The sequence below is a fragment of the Aythya fuligula genome, chromosome 7, assembly GCF_009819795.1.
Source record: "Aythya fuligula isolate bAytFul2 chromosome 7, bAytFul2.pri, whole genome shotgun sequence".
NCBI lineage: Eukaryota > Metazoa > Chordata > Aves > Anseriformes > Anatidae > Aythya > Aythya fuligula.
The window spans coordinates 23,139,098-23,163,784 of record NC_045565.1 but is presented as its reverse complement, the minus strand read 5'-3'; the positions used below and the strand labels follow the sequence as shown (position 1 = coordinate 23,163,784).

The 24,687-nt window shown below is 50.5% G+C and overlaps 1 protein-coding gene across 1 annotated transcript in view; it reads right to left on the bottom strand.

Moving 5' to 3' along the window:
- HPSE2 (heparanase 2 (inactive)) overlaps positions 1-24,687 on the bottom strand; it is a 96,689-nt gene that overhangs the window by 18,286 nt on the left and 53,716 nt on the right. Inside the window, exons 4-6 of the mRNA XM_032191208.1 lie at positions 10,390-10,563; positions 9,711-9,882; positions 1,865-1,912 (exon numbers count right to left, since the gene is read on the bottom strand). Of these exons, the coding sequence (XP_032047099.1) occupies positions 1,865-1,912; positions 9,711-9,882; positions 10,390-10,563 (394 nt within the window). The remainder of the gene's footprint in view (positions 1-1,864; positions 1,913-9,710; positions 9,883-10,389; positions 10,564-24,687) is intronic.

Genomic DNA, 24,687 nt, shown 5'->3' with positions numbered 1-24,687 from the left:
TAGTGGAAATTCCCTGAGCATTTCTAAGCCATTCACACATCCCTCTCCAGCAACACATTACTTCTGAAGAGGGAGGCACACATGCTGAGTTACATATGTAAGTGAAACCATACTAAGAAAGGCTGGCAAGTCTGCTTATTTACACCCAGTGTCACTTCTCTGTCAGATGTATTTCAAGAAGAGGGAACAGTCGTGTGTTTTCGCACAGATGATAGGGATCCCTGCAACATATTCCCCACTCAATTCCCTCTCTGGATGGAGCACAACCTTTTCAAAGGAATAGCAGATTTGACAAATTTATTACCAATATCCCGGGAGGACGCTAGGGTTTGGAACAGAAAGGCTCGTGCTTGCAGTTAGACAGCAGTTCAGTTTCCTGCTAATAATTTTCTTCTTGGATACAAAGGACCTTGTTTTGTTTTGTTTTGCTGTTTGGAGCAGAGGGATGAGACACTGTTTTGACATTTACTCATAAACAGTACAGAAGCCCAGATTGGAGCCGTGGCCATTGCCAGTCCTCACAAAAGCATACGGGTGCAACCCTCCCGAGCTGGAAACCCGGGCCGGGGGAGAAGCAGCTCCTGTGCTTGGGTGGAAGCTTTAAGCATGCCATGTCCTGGCTGCTCTGCCTGCCTGCAGGGGCTGTGCCATCCGCCCTGCCTGCTGCACCTTGCCCTGCTCCTGCCAGGAAGGGTTTGCAAGGCGTCGTGCGGGCAGTTCCCTGCACGCCGGGCTGCAGTTTCCCTGCGCGAAGGCTGGACGTTTGTTCCTGCAGCTCATCCAAGGGCTTGGCCCAGCCATCAAGCCCCGTTTCAGCAAGCGAATTCCTGGACTAAGTAAATGCGATCAGCACATCGTGTAATCATGAAAAGCAAACTCCCAGCTGAGACATAGATCATCATTGCACAGCGTGAGCCTGTAAGTAACACAAATCCTGCTCCAAGCGCTCTGCTACCCCGCTGCCCCGCTCGCACCGAGCTGCTGCTGCTGCAGGGAAGCCGCACGGCACAGCGCCGCAGCCCCAGCTCCCCGAGGAACGGCACCTGCCGGGTGCCAGCCGGCTCCACGGCCGTAAACCACTCTCAGATGCAGACGTTGCTTTTGCAGGAGGCTCCCAGGCTCACGCAATGGCACAGAGACCCCGGGTGCGCTCACAAGGTATCCTTGTGTCTTAAAAGCCTCCGAGCTCTTTTCTGCAGGTCTCCAGATGGGTTTGTGAGAGCAAGTGGGATCTGCAGGAGTGGAGCAGATGCCTTTGCACCCTGGCCAGGGAGCCCTGAATTGCCATGCTGCTCTGCTCCAGCAACCCCCTGAGTACCCCCAGAGCGCTGGCTGCTGAGGACCCACCCAGGAACTGAGACCCCAGCTCCTGTGCCCAAAGTACCAGAGCAAATACAATTTTTTAGGAAACAAAGGGTCTCACCCTGCCCTCTGCTTTCAAAGGAGAGCGCCCCCAGCTTAGTTTTGGGCCAGTGGTCATGGGGAGGAAGGAAAAGGGCTCCCAGGCAGTCCCCTGGATCCACCACATGCATCTTTCCCCTCCCTCTCCTCCCCACCCCATCCAGCACCCCAAGCTGTGGATGCAGCGCTCCGCAGCAGGGCTTGGTTTCCTGCGGGCAGGTGGTTTTGGCCTCTGCCTCATGCACAGTGGTAGAGGTGGACACATCCCCTCCTCTGTTTGCTCCAGAGGCCCCAGAAGGAGGGGCAGTGCCTCCTTTTCCTATTTAAAGGCAGTGCAAGCACAGCAGAGGTGGCTCCCGCGATCTGCCCCCTTCCCCACCCAGCCAGCCCATTAGTCCTGCCCTGGACGTGGTCAGATCGCTGCGGTTAGTGCAGGAAAGCAGGAGGAATGGTGAATACCTACTGTTGCCAGGTAACAGCATCCACCGTGCTGCCAGCCACTTTCATGAACCTGTGGGAAACAGAGGAAGAAAGGAAATAAGCCCAGTGTTGTTACAGGCGTCCATAAGCACGGGGGCAATGTGAAAACAGCCGATGCCCATCCTACATTACAGGATCCCAGAGATGGTCACCATGCTCACGGTGTGGTCAGATCCTTTCCGATGAGATCTGTGCATCCTTTAACTGAAAGAATAAATCATATTTAATTCAAATGCTTGTAGTGAGCACAGCACTGTTTTGGGACAGGTGGGGGTCTCTCTGAAGACAGCAGCAGTTAGGGACAAGGTCTTGGGTATGTAGTTAGTTCTATGAAAGCAACAGCTTTCAACACTGATTAGAGAAAAAGCTTTAACCGCCCATCTTAGAAAGAGACACTTCTTCACCCAACATGTATTTAAGATGAGGGACCCCTTCCTGGACTCAAGCTGGGACAGGGAAAATTAGTGGGATTAAAACCCAGCAAAGCTATTAGATGCAAAGGTGCCACCCCCAGCTCGGGAAGCCCCTGAGTGTTGGAGGATGGGAGGAAAGGCTGGACAAGCACTGCTACATGCTGGCCTTGTTCTGGTGTTCTTTCCTGGGCTCCGTTTTTTAGAGAACAGGGGATTCAGCCATCAGTTTGGCCAAGAGAACCTGATGATGCTCTTTGGTGCACGGAGATCCAGGAGCTGCTCCAGGGAAAGGAGCTGCGAGTCCTACAGCCCCCCCAGGCCTGCAACGAGGGTGGGAGGGAAAGGGGAAGGTTTGTGGGGAGAGGGGAGACCTCTGATCAGAGCAGCTGGCGAGGAAGGGAACAGCAGCAAGCTTTGCAGCACACGAGCCTCTAATCAGGTCTGAAACAAGAGCAGCAACTTCAGCCTAAATATAGCTCGGAAACAATCATTCCGACTTTAAATTAATGACGATGGTCAATTACAGGCTGGGACAAAAGGGCAGCTGGACCCTGTGAAGCATAAGAGGACACTGGCAAAGGCAGAGGTAATAAATCCCTGTGGACAGGAGGGAAGAGACACAATTAGAAATGGAAAAACAATAACACGCTGTAATAGCGCTGATGTGCTGCTGCTCCCGCTGCCCAGCAGGGCAGGGGCTGTCAGTTCCCAGGGTTGCTCCTCAGTGCTGCTTCGTGTCTCTCCCAGGGCATGGTTGGAGCGGTGGCACTGGGGACATCTCCCCCCAGCTGCACAGGGAGGGAGCACAAAGCATGAAATCTGTGCTGCATGCACAGGGTGTCTGGCTTAAGGGGAAAAGGGGCTTCTGTACCCATCTCCATGGAGGTGCCCCTGAGGCTGCTCTTCTGCAAAACTCACCCCTTGCACACCCACCACACCGGACTTTGTGCAGGGACTGAAAGCAAAGCAACCCCCCAACAACAGCCAGCACCCCTGGAGCAGAAGCATTGCTTCTGCCTGCCCCATCTCCCAGGGAAAATAATTGACTTCTTGTTAATAAGCTCCTGGGAAAATTTTGTTCTAGGACACAAGCAGCATTCTGCAGACCAAAGGCTTCAAAGAAAAGGTCCTGGATTGCTCAGTTTTCCTCTTCTATCTCCATAAAAGTGAAATAAATTGAATATTTCTAGTCATTTTTAAATCTTAACGTAAAAGATGCATATCTAGCTCAAATTTTGATTTCTGGATTTTTTTTTTCCTGTTTCTTTTTTTCTGCCTTTTTATTGAGATTTTCACAGAAAGAAGACCAAAATGTCCTGCTAAAGCTTTGGGCCCTGCCTTAATGATGGAGTTGTGCCTGGGGCATCCCAGATAACTTGGGTGTTGGCCTCTACCCTCCAAAGGGAACCGGGATCAGCTCAACAGCCAACAAGCTGTACTGCTGGGGCTGGAGATGAAAGCCTGGGGCAGGTGGAGACCAAGTGATGCACAGGTACTTGATTATCTGCAGCTCAGGAATACAGATGTTAGTAATCCCTTTATTCCTCTAGCACCTGTACTGCTCGAGCCGTGGATTTTGAGGCCAGTGAAGCTCCGTACAGCCCTGCAGTCCGACCAGTGCTGGCACACGTCTGCCTGGGATTTCCTGGAGCGCACGATGCGCACATGTGCAGCACCACGCAGGCAGAGCGGTCCAGAGGCTTCCGGCATGGATCAGCTCCCCTGCACATGTGCCGCCCAGATGCTCCGTGCCGGTGCAGTAAATCTGCCATCCTCCTGAGCCTGGGCTCTGCGAGCACCGACCGACGCCACGGTGCACGTGCAGAGAGTCACCCCTAGGAGCAGAGGGACAAGCGTGGGGTGGCCGACCCCAGATACTGCGATGTGGCTGGGCTTCCACACAGCAGAAATCCCAACAAGTTTCAGCATCCTCAAAATCTGGTGGGGCTTGGATCAGACACCCAGAGCAGCTGGAAGCCCAGAAAGGAACTGCTGGTGTGACACAGGGCAGCACCCTGAGGACAGGGCAGGAGGGCTGCTGCACTGCCTCTGCCCCCAAACCTCTGTGCTGTGAAACCCCAACTCGTGTCTGACCTCTTAGAGTACCTCCCCAGGCATCTCACAACCCTCATCTGAGCGTGGGCACGTCTCGGGAATACATCTCTTGTCCTGATCCATTGCTCGCCAGTCCCCGAGCACCCACTGCAACCTTAAGCAAATTGCTCCCATGGTTAATTAGCCTCCAAGTGTGTTATTCCTCATCTGAATGTGTCTGGTTTCAGCCTCCAGCCACTGGAACTTCCTAGGATTATTCCTGATACATTAAAGAGCCATCTGCATTTGGAAATCTCTTTCCCATGAAGGTAATTGCAGATTGTCAACCTTGACATAAAAAAAAAATAATAAAAAAGTGATCCTGTAACAGAGAATACAGCTGCAGGAGGCAGACAAATCACCATCTCGCAGCCCCCAGGTGGTTCAGCATGTCCCGGCTCCTGGGGCTGGACATAAGAAACGTGGCTTATTGCATCTCTTACTCCTTGGAGTACTGTGAAAGCAAACTGTGCCAGGGCTTTGACACCAGAAGAGCAGCTCTGGAAAATGGGGCCAGCGTCAGGCCCTGGAGTGGAGCATGCTCCCATCTGCACTGATTTTTCTGCCTTGCCACCCTTCTGGTAAACCCAACAGGGCCAGCACCCATTCTCTGGCTCCAGCACTAACTGCTGGAGCAGCCTCTGCCCATACAGCTGTGTCCTCTTTGCCATCCTAAGGCCTGCCTGACTATGGGTCTCTAGCCCAAATTTTCACCCAATAAACTGAACAAATTGAGACCTGAGGGTGGCTGCTATAAAACAAACAAAATAATCAGGTGCGCCTTTATCTGCTGACTGTGATGGGGAAAAAAAAAAACAAACCCACATAGTACAAGGTTTCCAGAAGCACAAATACCTGCAGCAGCACTCAGAGATCCCAGCTGCTGCAAGGACTTTGACCTGCATGCCAGGCTTCAGACCAGACTTCCCTCTGGGGAGCAGAGCCCACTGGGGACTATGTAAAAACTTGCTGTGATATCACATTCTCTTTCTTCTCAGCACCACCTTCCTGCAACCAGCAGGATCTGCCTCAGGGCTGGCCAAGCCTTCTGGCAGAAAGAGCTTTGGTGCGGGCTGCACCACCCAGCTGTGCGATCTGCTCCCCAGGGCTCCTGGGGCTGCATCGCACCACACCACTGGCACGTATCCCCACCATCAGTTTGTCCAGTCCCTTTCTGATCTCACACTGATGACAACTCCTGCAATGCCATGCGCGCTGTGTCACAAAGCCTTCCAAAGCTTCCTTCCAACCCGCTGCCTGAATTGTAGGAGAAAGCACAGCCCACTCAATCTCCTCTCACGTGGCAGACGTCACACACCTCCGCACACCCTTGGCTCCTCTCTGCTGCCTTTCTGGTTCTATTACATCTTTTCTGAGATTGAATGACCAAGATTGTAGATAGCAGCCAGGATGAAGGTACGCCATGTATCTATGCAGCGGTATCATCTCATTTATGTCTTTTCCTACCAGCTCGTTCTCCCTATACCTGTGACAGCGATTTTGGCTTGCCAGCCAGATCAAATTTCAGTCACAGAAATTGCCTTGAATCTTTCCCCCTGAAAAAGCAACAGCTAGATCCTTTGCTTATATCTCAGATCTTCATTCCTGCTGTAAAACCAGCTGCAAAATGCCTCATCACGTCCCTCACGTCTCAGTTCAGTGCATTTATGAATGCCTTCATTCACAAGCTTAACACTACCCAAATTTGAGTTTACACTGCAGTGTCCTTCCCTTTGTATCATTAATTCCTGTCCTGTGGCTTGCTTTTTTTTGCATAAAATTCCTGCTCTCGACCTGTTCAATATCCTGGTACAGCCTGTGCCACAAGCCTAGCTGTAGTTTAGAAAAGGGTGAAGCTGCGGTGCTTGTGTGGCAGAGAGGGCAGAAGCCCTTGTCAGCAAGAGGACAGGCCAAATACCTGTGTTTCTTCCTGAAACCCACTATCTGTGGATGCATGGAGCAGGGCTGAGGGTGGGGAGGTGTGTCCCACAGCCACGTGCTGTGCTCCCGTGCCCCATAACCCACCAGGCACCCCACCACCAGCAGCATCTTTCTTTGAGGGCAATGGAAAATATTCCCACAGGGAGCACATTGCTCAAAGAGGCTGGCCTCAGGCATCAGAAGACAAGATGCCAGCAGTCTCCTGCCACTGCACCTCTAGCCACGGCAGAGGTCACAAGTCGAAGCCTGTGAGTGTCCAGTGGAGACTAGGCTCCTCCAGCCTAGGAACAATAAATGACAAGACCCCCAGCCGTATCTGTCCAGACACGTCAGCCTGAGATCTGTACCAAATGTCGTGAGCTTTAACACGTCAGCATCTCTTCTTCCTAATAGCTCTCCCTCGTGTTTCTGCTCTTCCAGCACTGAAATTGTGATTAAGCGATGCATTAACCTTTGTGTCTGATTCCTGATCTGCTGTTAAAATCTATGTTAATTCCTTAAAATCCCACTTTTTTTTTTTTTTTTTCAAACTCTGAGCAGTTCTGGGATGCCTGTACCTACAGACCCTGTAGGTAGCTAAGGTGGTCTGCTCTCCGACAGCTCAGGCTGCATGAATGGTCTAATTAACACCTCATCAAACTCAACCCTGAGCTGGGTCTGGACAAATTCCCCCTTGCACCTGCACACTCAGAGGACACGGTGCCTACCCTCCTGTGCAGCAGGGCCACAGCAGTGCTCTGGCACTGCAGAGCCCGTCCCTGTGGCAGCGATTTGGGGCTGGTCTGGAGGATGGGGCAGCCCGTGGTGGCACTGGCACTATAGTTGGCACTGTGGCCACGCTGAGCCAATGCCCTGGACAGGGTGGTGCAGGAGCTCCACAGGAAAAAAGGGAAATGTAATTTTATGTGGTGCTTGGCAGTGAGACTTTTCTCTGGGTGCTTCAGCACTTCAGGTAGCTCTGGAGGCTTTCCCTGGAGAACATCTTCTGTGTTCTACTGCTGGCAGCCGTTCCCTGGCTCTCTCCGAGCTCTCCCTTCCCAGTTCAGCTCACTTCCACCCCACCAAAATTCACTCCTTCACTTTGTGTAACAGGGCACTGCTTGCCTAGCAAGCCAGCCGCCCATCCTGTCTTCTGCACGGGGGTGTCTCATCTCCAGCCTTAGTGCTCACATCACAATCTTCGATGTGGCTTCTCTCTTCCTAGCTGGTTCACTTCTGCTGTTGACCACATTTTAAAAGCAAAATACCTAAATTCCTAAATTCCTCCTCCTCTCTCCTGTCTGCTGGCTTTTTGGGCTTCCCCAGGATCTCCAGGGGCACGCCTTGGCTGTGCCAGCTCCAGGTACAGGCTAAGTCACTTCCCAGCTCTGTGCTGCTCCTGCAGCATGCAGGCAGCTCTCAGTAGCACAAACCCAGAGTACTGAAGAGACCTTGGGGAGCTGCTAGGAGCAAAGCTCAGGCTCTCAAGCAGCTTAGGCACTGGGTTTTATTTGTCTGTCTTATTGTAACTCTGGTTCTGAATACTGCAAATGAATCTTTAACCCTGTGTCTTCATTTAATTTGCCATTTAATTAAGGCTGTGGAGGCACATGCTGCTTGCCACAGGGACACAAGGATGTCCCACAGGGGGGAGAAGCACTGAGCAATGGGAACCAGTGTCACCCTGGCAGGCAGGGATGGCAGTGGGGTAGTAGCATGCAGCTCAGAGGACGGGTGTGCTCCTTACAGCTCTTTTAGACTAGCGTGGAGGTCTGGAGAGCCCCCTCCACCCGGCTCACACCCTACCTCTCACAAACCTCCTTCCCTTCCATCCGAGGCTGGGTTGCTGCTGTCCTTCCCACCCCATGGCACACCACAGCCCTGCTCCCGGGTCACTTCCCCTTCTCGGAGAGCTGCTTGGCTCTCATCCCCGTTGTTTCCCTTCCTCAGCCTGCTCCTGGCGCTAATAGGCTTCCTGCTGCTCGAGGCTGCTCCAGCTCTTCGCAGCGCCCTGAGCTAACCCTCGGGGCTGCAGCCAGCAGTGTGCCCGTGTGGCATCAGCGTGTCCAGGGCCGTGGTGCCGGAGCTGCTGTCAGCATGAGGGATGCTGGCGTCACAGCTGGGCCAACCAGCTTCAGGGGCTCCTTGTGCTGCTGCAGCAGAGCTGAGAATCTGGCCCTCGCTCCCTGCCTGCCTCGCCGGGGACCGCATCAGTGTGCTGCTTATTGTTTCTGCCAGATCATTCATGCAGATGTTAATGAATGCGAGACCCAGCTTTGCTCCCAGCAGAGCCCCTTCCACACCTCCCCCTGCCCAGCCCTCTGCGCTGGAGTTTCTGTTTACAGTCCTGCAGGGAATTTCCCCTCTGCTGGATGGTCTTCGAGCCCCCACAGCCCAAATTCCTGCTGCCAGCAGGCTCCCACACCTCCCTGGTTCCTGTAGCTGTCCAATGTCACCTCCAGGTGTCTGAGTCCCTCTGTCACCATTCCTTCTCCTCACTCTTCTCTCCAGCCTCCCGACACCCAATACCTGCCAGTTGTCCTACCCATTGCTTTAAGCAGACAGCACACCCACCTCCCAGCATCTCTGTCAGATCCTGAGTGCCGTTTTTACCTAAAGGGATGAAAAATAAACCAAGAATCTAAAGTCGGAGGGTCAGAATCACCAATGGAAATCACAGGGGTTTGATTCTGGGGCTTGCTGGCTGGAGCAGCACCGCAGCACTGAGTGGTGCCCAGGTACAACACGATAGGCAAGCCTTTCCTCGAGGGACAGTGAGAGGGGAGAAAAGGGCATGTCCCAGACAGGTCATGAACTCTGCTGGTGAAAGGGATTTGAATCTCTGTGCCACAGTTGGGAAAACAGTTTATGTAGCCCGGTCAAAATCAATGTGAGTAATGATGAGAAATAATGCTGTGACTGTGGCTCTGTGCCACGCATTGTCCCCTGCTCTGTAGGGCTTGTCTGGGCTAGGAAGGAGCAGAGGGCTTGGGCATCAGAGAAGGGTGCTACAGGCTCTCCCACTGCACAGGTGGGGAAAGCATAGGGAGAAGCTGCCAAATGGGATGAGTGAAGTGTCCAGGAGCCAACATACATGTATGCACTGTCATGAGGTGCCAGGACCCACCTCCTGGCACTGAAACCTGCAGGCGTGTGGCAGCCCCCAACCACATCCCTGCATTTTCTTCACATCCCAGCAAGGCGGGCACCTCGTTCTGTCTGTAATTCCCCCAGAATCCCACCAGGGACCTTTGTGAAAGCAGACAACCACATCCCCAAGGCCCTGGTGCAGAGCTGGCTGAGCTGTCCTGGCAGCTGCTGGGAAGCCGAAGAGCTTGTCCGCATGGCAAGGGCTTCAGGAGGGTTTTCTGGTCCCTTCTGGATCAAAGCAATGTCACTTACCCTTCCAGGAGAGCGATGACATTCTTTCTGGGTCTCCCGATGTTCGGCCCGTAGAGGTTTGCTCTGGAATAGGTGCGGATAAGCTGCAGCAGGCTTCTCAGCTGGATGTAGTCCTTCCCCAGCTGGCTGCCGTTCACCGAGCGGCCGATCAGGGTCCGGTAGTTGTTGGGCTCTGGGCAAACGAGAACAGACAGGCACGGCTTGCCAGCTCTGCTCTCCCATCCCCAGTGCTGGAGAGTGCTCACGTGCTGTCACACAGGAGCAGCCAGGAGGGGCTGGGATGCTGTGGGGCTTCTCCTGCGACCCTTAGGCTGTGGGCTGGAAAGGGACCTGCATGTTGGTGTCATTCCCCTGTCCCCACAGGGTGCCTGCACCCCTGGCACAGCAGCTGCCCTACAAATCCATGCAGCTGCTGCTTTGCCCGCCCCAGGACCAGCTGTCCCCAACCTCTGGGACAGCAGGAACATTTCTTTTATTCATACCAACTGACCCAAACTTCCAGCTGAGGTTCTAACACAAACCAGGTCTGTCCTAGCACTGCACTGCCTTATAGCAGGGACCTCCAAATCCCTCTGAACCAACTGGCCAAGCGTCCCAGGTCCTGCCAACACCCCTTCCAAAGGCAGCAGGGCTCTGCTGCGGTGTGCTGTGCCCTGGGGCTCCCCGTTCCCACACCCACCGTTGCCCAGCTCCCAGGAGATGTTGTATTTCTTGCTGGCACTGTACTTCAGCAGGCTGAGGGCGTTGGAGCTGTTCCAGGAGTTGTTGGGGTTTCGGCGCAGGGCATTCAGCGCAAAGATCAGGTGGAGGCCAGAGCAGTCAGCAAAGTTATAGAGTTTGTCTAGAGACCTGGCTGGGAAGAAACAAAACACAGCTTGTAGTTCAAAGGAAAGCAAGATCCGGGGAGGTTCAAACGATCCTCCTGTCCGTCAGGCCTCGGCTTCTGTGTGGCTGAGCCAGGGTCAGATGCCATCCCCGTGAAGTCTGTAACCACAGACATGCACCTGACCTTTGAGACTGGGGTAGGATTCCCAGCATGGGCTGAACGACACTTGGATGCCCTCCACCACCGTGTCGGAGCTAGGGGCTGTGTTACCAGAGTCAAGGGACTTTGTAACGTCCCTTTTCATCTGCTCCTGGCAAGGGAGGTTCAGCTTCTCCTCTGCTTATCCTGCCTGGCAGTCCTTTTGGAGCAGACCTATGCAGAGCCTGGGGAGGACAGGAGGAGACCTGCAGGAGGAACCACCAGCGTGGCAGCCCTCTACAGCTCCTACAACCCATGACAGCTGGGCCACAGCACGAGGGACACGGTGACAGCCGTGAGCCTTCTGCACCAGGCAGGATGAACACACGCAGCCCTACATCTGCCTTCAGCCCGTCACCTCTCCTGGCCACCGAGAGCCTCAGCAAACGTGGGGCAGTCCCCGGGGTCTGAGATGAATGAGCTGATTTTTCAAGTGATGCTTTAGGGGGTCAGGGAAATCAGTTAGCTGAGTGGTTAGCGTTTAATGGATCACAGCAAAGGCATGGGAAGAAGAAAGGAAAAATGTGGAAAATAAATAATCCTCGTACAGCCTTTTTTTTCCCTAAACGCTACTGGTTGTTTGAGCGAAAAGTAGCTGAGTTAGATTAACCTAATGTATTTATCCCGCTGGCTCAGGCATATTAGCTGGTTTTCTGGATGTTTAGTGGATTAGAGACAGATACAGTTACTTAATACTCATTTACTTCAGACCTCCAGGCAAAAAGCTGTGCTTGAAATGGAATTGCTATGGAGAGGATAAGACAGACACCTCGACGGCAACACAAAGACAGCCAAAAGGTGTCACCTGCAGCTCCCCTGATAAAAAAGAAATCTTTTCACCGTGCAGAACAGCCCTAGTTCTTAAATGCTACAGGAGGAATTTTGTTCATCATTAGGAGTCTCTGCAGAGGACTGGGAATTGATTTTCCATGCATCCACCAGAGGAAACAAGCCGTCTGTTCAACCCAGCCCAGGCCCTGCCACTGTGAAATGATATTTTCCCCATGACACTTGTTTCATTTCTGCGCGCCTGCACACAGAGATGCCACGTGTGTTTCATGCTCTGCCATGACTTTCCAGGCTGGAAACCTCCACGGAGAAGGGCAGAGTGCTGGGGAAACACACAGCTCTCTCGTGACTGCTCTCCTAGCATGCACCAACCTGCAGAGCACAGTAAGGCCACGGAGAGCTGGAAACACTGTCAGACACCTCCGAGTCCTATTTGAGCCATCAGGCAGGTCTCAAGCCCACTTATCTCCTTTACCCTGGATGGCTGCTGTAGGATGGAGGAGATCGGGAAGCACCAGCTCCTCCGGAGGCTTCGGCAGAGCCTTGATGCCCTGCTGGCACAGGTTGCCCAAAGGCCCTTCAGTCCCACCTCACCTGGCCACCCCACTCTACATCTCCATCACTTTCAGCTGCAGTTAGGTGGGAAGAGCTCTGTCATGGGTGGCTAAAGCACAACAAGAAGCATATTTAGTAGACTTTGAGTGATGTCCAGCCCTCCATAAGTACAAACAGGGCCAAAAGAAATGGCTATAAATATTTTACTGCCATGACTAGGGATGGCCACGTTACTTCTGAGTAATGAGAACACAAAGAATCACAGTATTATTAACAGCTGGCTAAAGCTCACTTTGAATTCTGGATAATTGCACCATTTTTTCTTCATCAAACACAGAAAATCTTCCAGGAATTTAACCTTTCCCCAGCTAACAGATCATTAGGCAGGGCTTTCACAAAGCTTTTCAATAGAGAAAGCCATTGTTGTACCAGAATGAATCTTAATAGAGCAGAACTGGATTTATACGATGCTCTCGCTGCCCCTTCTCCCCCTCTGCCTGGTGCACGTGCACACACTCAGAGGGAATAAGGTAAAAAAAAAAATAAAAAAGTAAAGAAACCTGTACACAGCAGGATAAGAAAAAGCACTAAAACACCCGATTCTGAGTGTGTAGACTTGAAAACCAAGGCAGTGGTTCCAGTTAGCCATAGTGATGTTATACTGAGCAGCATGCAGCAGGAACAAGCAGGCAGAAGCTTTGCACCTCATGGCATGAGCACAAAGGAAATTCAAAAGCTATTTGGGCCTTGCTGACCCTTTACATCCTCGGTTGCAGAGGCCTGGACACATCTAGAAAGTGAATGCCATCCTACAAGGCATGGGGCTGACTGGCAATGAGTGAAGATCTGCTCCCACTGCTGCCCTCAGCTGAAGCTCTGCACAGGAACTGGAGATTTTGGCTCTTTGCCTGGACCTCTCGCCCTGCTCAGAGGGGGACAAAGCAGGAGGTGGTGTCTGTGAGGCCACAAAAGGTGGTGGGGCTCATGGGGCAAGTATGTTCTATGAGATCGTTTCCCTTTTTCCTCCTTTTTACACTGGGCTAAATTTTAATGTTCTCTGATGGATGGATGGCACTTAACTCTGCGGCATGCCAGCACAAAATCTGAGGCGTATTAAAACATCTCTGGCAGTTTAAAATAATTGGAAAGCGTTTCCAGTCACAGTTACTGGATTAAACATTATACTGGAGACTTGATAGAGAACATAGCCTTGACTGCCTTTTGGTAAGAGGGACAGTTCAGTAATTTCTGGGTTTGAAAGTCTTCCACATTTTTTAGTCTACTTCAGGAATTCTGCTTTGGCAGGGCCCAGCAGAAGTGGGAATTCGTGTGTGCACTGAGAGGAAGGCTGAGATCTGGCGGAGGGGTGGGGGGCACAGCACAGCATGGCACGGCACGGCATGACACGCTGGGGGCTTTCATAACCCTGGGAAGCCAACCAGAGGATGGGGGAGAAGAGCCTGTTCTTGCTCCATCCCACTGCTCACCACGTCTGCCCCATCCCTCCTTCCCCACCACCTCCCGCAGGCACAGCGTGTGCCAGAGCACCGCACTCCCTGCGTCCTCAGGTTAGCTGAGAAAGCACAGAGGGAGTGCTGAGACCGAGCAAATGCGCAACAGATGAGACCTTCTGTTTATAAAGCAAAGAAATGCAGTTCTAGGAATAACGATTTCAACTAATCACGGGTAGTGCTCAGCTCCGCATTACCCATAAATTCTGGAAAACGCCTGGAACATCCCTGCAACAGGCTCCTCATGCCAGCACCAAAGGCAGCAGCATCCCCTGCCCCTCCAGCACCCCGCAGGAGATAGCGGAGTGAAGGGGTTGGGAAAGACCTGGCAAAGAGCAAACAGAAGCCCACGGAGAGCTTTGCAGGGAGGGGGGCACGAAGGGCAGGACAGAGTGTTCAGACAGGAGATGAGTAAGCTGGGGAGAACGATGAATGGAAAAAGAAAGGTATTCCCACTGACAGAGGAACAAGTGGGCACATGGAAAATTTATTTACAAATAAATTGCCACCATAGCCAGCTGAATCCCATTTGCACTGGCTCTCTCAGGCTTAAAGTCCTCAGAAAACCATGTGTGTGGCAAGGACTTGATGTTTTCTTAGTGAATAAATATGAATCAGAAGATATGTAACAGGCAATCAGAATAACACCAGCCCCATGGGAGAGGTCTGCAAAACTGGCTTGAAATCTTCCCATGGCTCCTGTCCCCGGGCATGGCAAGGCTTTGGACAGGGAAGTCAGACCTCCCCCCCTGTTCACAATGTGCACGGTTAGAGCACCACAGAGCAGCCTTCATCACCACCACTAGATCAGAGGAAAAGCCTCATCCCCTCTGTCCGTACACACCATAACATCCAGCTTGATCCACACAATCACAGGAAGATTTTTCTATTCAAGCTGTATACTCAACTATCCTTTCAAAGTTGATGCTTAAAGCGAATTTTAAAGCTTTCGAGGCTACCAAGAAACCCACACAGTTGCTGGAAATTGCATTCTAATGATGACCATCCCAGCTGGGAAGCTGTTTGGTTTTAATTCAGTCTTCTGAAGCGTTTTGCTATGCAGTAAAACCACACGGTGTAAAGATGCTCAAGAATTCCCAGGCAAAATTGCTGTCAGGAGGGAAAAGTTTGCTCGCCTCAGACAGACGGACATTTCACCTGAAATGCTCCCTCTACCTTGTGAAGCTCCTGGTGTCTCCCAGAGAGGACAGAGGTGTGCAGAACCACCCCTTGTTCTCATCTCACCACCCAGGCTTCTTCTTTGTCTTGCTGGCAAGCAAACACTGCAGGCGTCCTGCACCCAGGGCAGTGGGGAATGCATCCCAAGGCAAGGTGCAGTGCTGATGGTCTGCTCTGAGCCACCAGAAGTGCTTTGGTAGAGCCTCACGGTGCTACAGAAAGGGGATCTGCTTTAACCCCATCTGAGGAATACCTGGAAGTTGAAGGGACTGGCTTTAATGCTGCCCGCCAGTAAAGCAATGCTGCGCGCTGTGTGTTAATGAGAAGCTGGATTTCGCATCCAGCTGGATGACAGATGGGGGATCTGGGGCTATTCCCCCCGGAGTATCGAGGGGGCTTTGTTCCAAGGGAATTGTTGTCATCATCCCTGGTCTTTAAGCAGCTGAACATTGACCCTCGATATTCATTCAAGTCTTTAACTAGATATTTTATTTCGTTGCCAATCCAGAGGTGATTATGCTGACCACGTGAGCTAGGTTTAGTCCATAACAGCACCGTACAGAAATAGCAGTCTGGGGGCTTGGTGTCAATCTCTCGCCAATAAGGAGCTTGGCTGGCAGCCATGGATTGTGGGCTGAGTTCCCAGCTGGCATATAACTTGGAAGACAACCACGAGGTCTGGGTTCAATATCCAATTGCTAAGGAGTCTGGCTGACAGCCTCATTTTGTGGAATGAATCCCAAATTAATATAATGCTTTTGATACCAGACAAGGGGCATGGCCTGCTTCCAAATGCTGTAAGGGCTCAGATAAAAGCCGTAGGCATCGGGTTCAGTGTGTAAATGGTATCGAGGTCGGATAACAGTCAGGATTGGGCTTAATCCTTGGATGGTGAGAAAAAGGAATGAACCCTCAGCTCTGCCTTCATGCAAAAAGGAGCTGAAATGAGCAGAATAGCTCTGTTTTCCATCCTCACACGGTAAAGAGCTCACAGGACAGTAATGGTTTCTAGGAACAAGTGTATACTGACATGGAGCTTCAGAAGAGATGTGGGATCTGGGTTCAATCTCAAAGTGCTGTAAAGCTCAGATAATGGCCAGAGGGGCAATTTCCAAACCCTCTGTTCCAGCCTGGTGCCTGGGCAGGAACCAAGATCACATTACAGCTAGGAAAGCTGTTTTCCTGTGCTGCATAACTTGGAGATTTAAGACATTTTCCCTTTTTGATCAGGATGAAATCCAGCATCTTCAGAATTTTCAGAGAGAATTAGAGGTGGGCAGCAAGAAGGCTACAGGTTTGAACAGAGCAGAAGACCAGAGCAAGAGAAAATGAGGCTGTGGTCACCACCTGTCCACATGCACTACCTCAAATCATTGAGCTTAGCCATGGAAACGGCTCCAGAGAAGACAAGGGCACAGATCTTCAGCATCCCCTGCAGTACTGGCACTGGGCCCCCCGGGGTCACTGCAGGAGGCAGCTCATTCCACCAAGAGGCAGCACCAACCTGCCTTGCACTTATTTCTGACACTGCTTGCACAAGGGACTGGTGTGAAACACTGTGTGCAATGAGAATTCACTCTCAAGCCTCACTTGTGGAGTTGCTCCCTCATGTAATTAGGATATTTTGCTTGAGGTCTTTCAACTCCATATAAAGGAAAACTAATAAAATTGATGTGAAATATACAAGCACCACTTTGAGTGGGCATTTAAAGCTGGTCTGTTATGCAGGAAGCCTTTCCTTAACAAGGTTTTTACCCAAAGCAATATTGTTCCTGTTAAAAATGTCAAATTTGATGCTCCAGTGCAACCTCCTCTCCCTCAAAGAAATTCCTGAAAATCTAACTCTGGTCCCTGGGACTCAGCTTGAGCTCCAAAGTCCAAATGGAGTGGACCACAGAGGGCTGATCTCTGCAAGCACTGCTATAGAAAGTAAGTCTATACTTACTTTCTGTAAGTCTATTCTTACTTTCTGTAAGTCTGACCTCCAGCTAGCCAATATCTTCAGCATCAACCACAGATTTGGGGTAAAGCACCCTGAAACACCCCATAAGGACAGCAACCACCCCTTCCTAATGACCAAGAGAGCAGCAGACAAGTGCTACCACTGCCTGTGTGGGTGGTGTTTTTCTCTTAATCTCCATGAAGCTGCCCCGCAGGTGCTGGGGAGCTGTCACAGCCCGTGGGACAAATCTGCCTTCCCCTGGCTTCACCTACGGGTGCAGGGCGAGCAAAGGCGCCAGTGCTGGGAACACAAGTGCAGATATAACCCAGCTCGGCTGCCAGAACGTTTGCTGACAGAATGACTGTTTTATATGGCTATAAGAGCAGCTATAAGCGCAGCTGTCTGAAAAGCAGCAAAATCTATGATGTGTGTTTCTAAATCCAATGACAGCTGGCAGTGCTGCGCTGCAGCTCATTCCTTCTTTTACACAGTTTAGCTAAAACACTTCTCCACGATCACCCCAATTTATCAACAAACAGCAGTTTCTGGAACAATTTAAAAGCATTCCCAAATAGGCAAGAAGTGGTCAGCTCTTCAAGCACTCAGCGATCTGCGAGCTCCCAAATAGGCAGGCAGCTGGGGGTGGATGGGGAGGGCTGACAGGAGGAGCGAGTGACCCCCCTGCCACCTCGCAGGGGGGGACAGGGCTCTAGGTGACACAGGGGGCTTAAAGGTGTTCTCAGGTGCAGAAAAGAGCCATTTCTGTGCTGCCAGGGAGGAGAAGTGACATGGCCACTGTCCCTGTGTGGTGTGGACAAGACACAGGGACAAGCATTGTGCCTGTCCCCACGCCCACCTCCTGCTGTGATGCTGGGTGCTGCAGACACCATGGGGACCCATTTCCCTGCGCAAAGCTGCTCAGCCAAGGTGCACCTACATCACCATCCCGAGGTGCCATCATTGCAAGGCTGAGGTTTTCTTTACACAAGCTTTTTCCTGACAGTGCCTTCAGTGCTATCACTGTATCAAGAGGATGGATGTTTTCAGCGCTTTCTTCTAAATAGTGAGCTGCAGCATGTGCTGAGCAACATCCCAGGCATGCTTGATCCCAGGTATCAAGTGCGTTTTTAACGTTCATTTAATCCCATCAAAACGCCTAACCTGGGCAAGCTGTGCATCCAGACCACACATTCCTGTAAACCAGGCTGGCAGCTCCAATATCGTGCTCTTGCTTCACTGCCTGATCTGCTGTCATGTGGCAGATGCACAGCTCGCTTCGGAATAGCCTCGTGCAGGGACGTGAGCCAGATCCACCCAGCAGCATCCGCGGAGCCGCCACGGCGCAGTTCCACACTCAGCTCCCTACGTCTCGTCCCGCGGCTGGGGAGAGTGGGACTCGACAGCCACATTAGGAAGCTTTAGCTACCACATCGGGAACAAATTCAAACCGAGGATTTCAGTGTTGCCAAGTCCCGACATGGAAAAATCATGAGTCAAATTCCCCCAAATCATGGGACTGGCCCAAGCACCCTGCTTTGAACAGGATTTTCACTGCTTGCTGTTTTCTAAAATGTTGGGAGCGTTGTAGGACATCCTTAAGCTCTTCTACCACCAGGAGGGCTAAAACCTGGTTTGGTTCCTTTTTTTCCTGTAAATTGTGTTGTTTTACAGGTTGTTTGTGTTGGCCTTGCATTCCTGTGGGCTGCCTGGATGGCAGGGGCAGGCAGCGAGCAGAGATGCTCTGCCCTTCGTAAGGGATCTGTGCCTGCCCAGCTCCCCTCACCATCTCCACGTATGCAGAGGGGAAAACCAGAATTCAGAAAAATCAGGTTGTTTCACACTTTATGAGCCTGAATCTCCGTTTCCTATTGTGCATGGAGCCTGAGGCACAAGGCACCTCTGCAAACAACCAGCCCTTGTCCTGGCCCGTCTCCTGCCTGCCGACCCCCTTCTTGCCATCCCATCCGCCTTCCCCAGCCGCTCCAGCCCAGCGGAGCAGCTGATTTCCCCGGGAGGAAGAGGGAGTGACTGGGGCTCTTCGCGCACTTTGTGAGCTGGGCATCTGGTATTTTTCAAAACTCTAAAACATTTTAACTGAAAACTGTCCTGAAAAAAAAAAAAAAAAGAAAAACAACACAAAAAAACACCACACCACCCCACCAAAAAACAACGCATAAAACCGGAAATGTTTCAATCTGAAATCCTTAATTAAAACCACACTCTTTAGTACATAAAGAAGGAAGTTAAAAAAGAAATGTACTTTTGCACATTACAGACAGCATTATAATAAACACAAAGCACTGCCAAGAAAGAGGCATTTTCAAGGCTAAAGTAGATGCCTCCAGCTGCACTAAAATAATGTCAGAGGGCTTGTCCACATTACAAAGTGTCATTGCATTTGAACACGATAGCGAACAACCAAGCTGGATGGATGGGGAAGACAGCAATTATTGGCGCGGGCCGCCAGCGCTGCGGCGAGGACCATAACCCGCTGGGGTCTGTGAACTCCTCTGCCTTCCCACAGATCCCAGACCCCGGTCTTAATCTGTAAAATATTTGAAGGAACTGGCCCCGGCTCTTCCTGCTCCTCCGCTCCGCGCCGCGGCTGGGCTCAGCAGATACGGCTCAGCTGGAGGGACCCGGCTTGGCAGGAGTTCTCCCCAGCTGATCTTTGGGGAATCTTGTACCAGAGCACACAGGGTGGAGCCTGAACCCGATTTTTGAGGCACAGACAGAAGGCCGGAAAAGACCGGTGTCACGAGCCTGACGCCCTGCTCGAGGCAGCTCAGAGAGCATGCAAGTAGTGCAGAAGTCAAACCCGGTGCTTCAGCAGGACGGAACTGAGCTTTCATAAAAGTATCCATTACAGGCTTAAAAACTGTTCTGGGGAAATTGGCCAATCCCCATAAACATGTTGCAATTATTTCTTAATGTCCATGATCAAAATAAGCACCTGGCTTCTAGTCCAGCCTTACCTGTCTTGATCCTAGTGACTGGATCTTGCTATATGTACCACTGCCGGCTAGGATTTTGTTTCTTTGGGGTAGCTCAACTTTAGGAGCAAGCCACACCTAATTATATTTTCATTAAGCAGTATTATTTGCAGCTCTTCTGTATCTTCACAGTATGGCAAGTTCTCCAAAATTGCAACCAGTTCGGTGGCTATTTGCTGTCCTACAAGTCCTACCAAGTTACGTCAACAAACCTCCACTGCGCTTGACATCTAGGATCACCTGAAACAATATTGATGTGCTTAGGGAGGACAGAGAGAGGATGCTGCAAAAAGTAGTGTCTGTGTGAGGAGGAAGAGGGCACTGAGGTAACGCCCTCCAACCCAGCAGGACTGGAAACTAGGTCTGAGGGGAGCCACTCACAAAAGCTGCTGGGTGCCTTAAAACCAAGGCTTAGGGTACAGGTTGGGGGAAAGGGAAATTGCAATCGGATCAGAGAAAAACTCAGAGTGAGAATACCAGGACAGCCTTTTGATCACATTTTATGTCTATACATAAAAACCAGGAGAACGGAGAATAAACAGGAAAGCTTCAAAGCCCTCATATACAACTACAACATTTAGCCTCACCCATACTACATGGAAACACATTGAAGGGCAATATAGGTATAAGAAGATATAACTTGCAGGGGAAACAGAAGAACAGAACAGGAGGTTGTTGGGTGGTTTTTTTTTGGTTGGTTTTGTTTGTTCTGTTTTTTGTTTGTCTGTTTGTTTCGTGTGTGTACAAAGAATACGTTGGGCTTCGAGCAGAGGTGAGAAGCAGGCTCTTTGCATGTCCCCAGGAACAGAGAGGCAGACAGAAAGTTGATTAATAGTCCAAAACTGGAAGCAAATTTGAGTGAAAGTGCCTACAAAACCACAAAGCTCTGCAATTTAAGATGGTGAAGGAACAAGAAGAATGGATTAAAGATAATGTATTAAAAAAAAAAAAGACACAAAAACAAAACCAACAAATTTGAACAAATTCAGGGCACAGGTCAAGAGGATCTCTGGGGAAGAGAGTTTAAGACAGCATTTCCCAACCAGTGAGACATGGAGAGGCAACAGCTGTGCTCCGGGTCCAGGGGAGAAAGCAGCACAAAGAGCAGCAAAAAATACCCTGGAAATACAAATAAGAGGAAGAAACAGGAAAATATCAACCCATAACTCAATGCAAAATAGTAAACAATGTATGGACATATAGAAAGCTCTTTGCTTTGCTTTGCTTTTCATAGAAAAAAATTACTGTGACATGGTTGTTAATCACGTTAATTTTAATTGTGAAACAGAAGCAGATCTGAAGAGGGAAGGAACAGATGAAATACGAGTTAGGATACCTAAACCACAAAGTGCTCAGTTATCACTATAAAGTCTGTGTGAGATTGTTTTGCCAAACACAGAAGTTTCATATTTATCCAATATATACTTTTTCTGCATTTTCAATGAGAATTTTGCCATTATCAGCATTCCCTCTTGCAATAAATGCTGCCCTCTTAGCCCTTTACTGAAATGGCTTTACTCCTGATACGCTTGGAGTTTACTGATTGCTTTACTCCTCTGGACACAGATGCATTCCCTGATACCCTCTGCTTCCTCTCACAGGTTGCCAGCATTTCAGGGGGAATGCATCTCTTCCAGCTTTACTGCAATAGATGTCATCAGCTGAGCTGCTTCTCTTCACCCTTTTAAGGTGAGCAGGGAAGAACAGGCATGACTCCTACTGAAGCAAGCACCCAAAGTGTCTTGGGTGGACTCTCTAGGGGTCTGTGTCCCTCCGTCTCCCTGGAGGGCAAGCCAAAGCCAGCCAGCCCTGAAGATCGATGCTACAAAGACGTGGACTTGGATGGGCTGAATGCTACATTTCACAACAGCCACTGCTGCCAGCACCACTCCTCTGCATTAGTTAGCACATCCCCGCTCTCTGTGGAGATGGAGAGGGGTGCTTGTGCAGCCTGCCAGGACGGTAGCTCCAGACACCATCCATTAATTGTACAAGCATTGTAGCTAGAGGTGGCTGTCAAAAATGCAGGGAGCCACGCAGGAAGAACAGGCAGACGGGAGCACAGCTCACCCATGAAACCTGGGGCTCAGCTGAACACACAGCAAAAGGCTCTGCCATGAGTTACTGCAATCAATGAATGGATTTAGATGTCAGAACTTATGTTAGCTCTTTTCCAGAGAGACCCTCTGCATGTTTCCTACCATGTTTGTGTACCCAACTGCCGAGTGACCTACAGCACTGCCCTCCCTCCTCCTCCTCCTCTCTTACTACTGCAACACAAATCCTCCAACTGAAAATACATCATATTCTGGAGCTAGAGTCATATTAAAATTGAGTGTATGAGGTGCTGGATTAAGCTAATGGTATCATTGGCTTGCCTTCTGGGAGAGGGATCTGATATTTTTGCAATGTACTTGTCAGATTTTTAAACTTTCTCAACTAAACAAATAACTACCGCTAAGCCTCTGAAAGGGATTCTGCCCCCAGCCAGATGAGAAGGCATTTAGAGACAATTCTTGGGGATAAAGGTTGATCTAAAGAAGCAAAATTTCTCAGGGTTTAAGTGCAACTATGTCACTGGTTAAGTAAACCGTTATCTTTCTGAATATTGCATAATCTCTGCTGAAAAAATAAATACATGGAAAATAATAAAATCAACTTATTAAAATATATTCCCTAAAACTGCATGGCGATTTCTAATTGAGTAACTCCACCTGAGAACTACATCCTCTCCAATCACATATGGGATATGCCCACTGGCTCTCACCTTGGTTAAATGGGAACCATGTGGATAGCATTAGGAGAGGGAAGTGCAAGAAAAGGTGAGCCCAGCGAAAGGCAGATGAACGCACCATGGCATGCCGAGGAAGATTAAAGGGAGACAAAAAAGGAAGGCTGAAAACTTTTGACAGCAGAGAACGGGGAAGTTTCCGTATCTGAGAAATGCTACAATCTTGCTCTGAGTGGAAAGGAAGGTGTTGGAAGTTGGAAGAAAAGACTAGGGCTTGTCCTGGGAGGAAATGCTTCAAAAGCACTTATTTTTCAGCTTAGCAATGACCTTGCTCCATTTATTGCTGAGGTCTGTGGATGCTGGAAGCCTGATCCTGCAAAATGAGGCTGGCTGTGCATTATTGTACAGCTGATAAACGTTACACTTTTGGAATTGGAACATATATTTATGCTCACAGCACTCAGAAATGACTCAACAGATTCTCACTCAGATTTCAGGTCATCTCCTCAAGCCCTCAGTCTGAAACTTTAGCATAAGGAATTCCCATTTAAACAGAGATCATAGGATAAAACCATAAACACTCAAAACAGTTTTGCAATTGCCAACCTGGGTTTCAATGTGCTCTTGTGCTATATTGGCACCAAGGGGACAAAAAAGGTGAGAGGACAGGAACCAGGAGGTGAGGCCAGGCACCGGGAGCACCTCCTGGAAAGAAACTGGAGGGTGCAAGGATGAGGGCAGCAGTGGCCACAAACTTGGTAGCCCCAGCCTCTTCCCAGCAGCACTGACCCCCAGGCCAAGCACCATCAAGAGCTGGTGGTGGAGCACTGCTGAGCAACAAATCTCTGGCCACAAAGTGGCTGAAGAAGGGATGTGAAATATTTCGTTTGCATGTGCACACAAACAGGTAACTACATTTTGAGCCTTTTTGGCCATCTAATCAAGAAGTGTCAAGTTCAGCACTTGTGTTAGAAGAGAATGTGGCAGCTTGATGAGCATCAAGCTGATGCTTCAGGCCCTGGTTAATGGTGACGTTTTTCTGGTGAGCTTCGCTGGCACTCCAGCATACTCAAGTCCTGGCACAAAAAATGTAACACAAGCCTGTAACTATCAGAGGGGCCTGGAAAGCCTCATTAGCTTGCTGATGGCCCCTCACCCTCATGCAATCTAATCACCAAAAGGTCTGAGCAGAAGGGAAACCCAGTCCCTGTCGTGCCCTGGAGGAGTTTTGGCAGTGCTATTGATAGCCATGCTGCAGGAGGGCATTGCCTGGGGCACTGCACTGAGAGCTGGTTTCTAATCCGTGCATTTCCTGCATACCCCATTCCTTGGCACAAGAGGTGCTGCAAGTCCTATCACTGATGATTTCCCACTTCTTGAAGGATGGAGATCTGCAAAATTTCCTTAGCCTCTAATGGCTCCTTCCCAAGGACAGACTCGCTAGGAGGTGCAAGCTATTGGCAGCTCGAGGGCCCAGAGGAGCTGTTGACCGTGTTTAGGCCACAATCCAGAGGACTTGATTTCATCCAGCATAAGTGGAGCTGTTTTATTTATTCTAGTGGTCTGATGGCAAAGGAGGAGTGCTCCCTGGCTGCCCACGACAGCCACAGCCCTGTTCCAGACATGAGGCCCAACACATGGCCCTGCCCCAGCAATGCTGCTCATGTGGGCCGGGTGCCCGTCCTCACGTGCCACCTGGATGTGAGGTTTTGGCAGGCCCATGCTGCCTCTCCAATCCATTTTTCTGCCTTGAGAAACATTTATTCTTCTCTTAGACCTTGTTGCCTGGCCCCATCAGATAAGCTCCTGTGGTTGCTCAACCTTAACAGCTCCATGTCATGCCAGAGGGCCATTCGAGGCCTTTCCTGTACCCAGCAATGGCCAAGAGCAGATGCATGAGAAGAGCATGAGAGGTGCAACCATGCACCTTGTTCCAGCAGTCTTTGAATCCCTGTAGACTTTAGTCATCTCGCAGCCTAGTTGCTGGTGATGTGAAAACTGCTTCTTCACAGGGTGCCCTCCATGGCCTTCACCAGGACAGAGACCAGGAGGCACTTTCCTTCCACATCTCTACCACAGGCAGAGGGTCCGGTGTACCTTCTCTGTTAGGGAAAGTAAGGGTTTGAGAAGCAGCAAGTGGGCAGAGAAAATGGAAGAGCATGAGAGGCACCCATCACAGAGATGTAATCTGGTGGCAGCTCTGCCACCGAGGTACAGGGCAGAGCACTGCCGCAGGAAAGCACTCAGCATTAC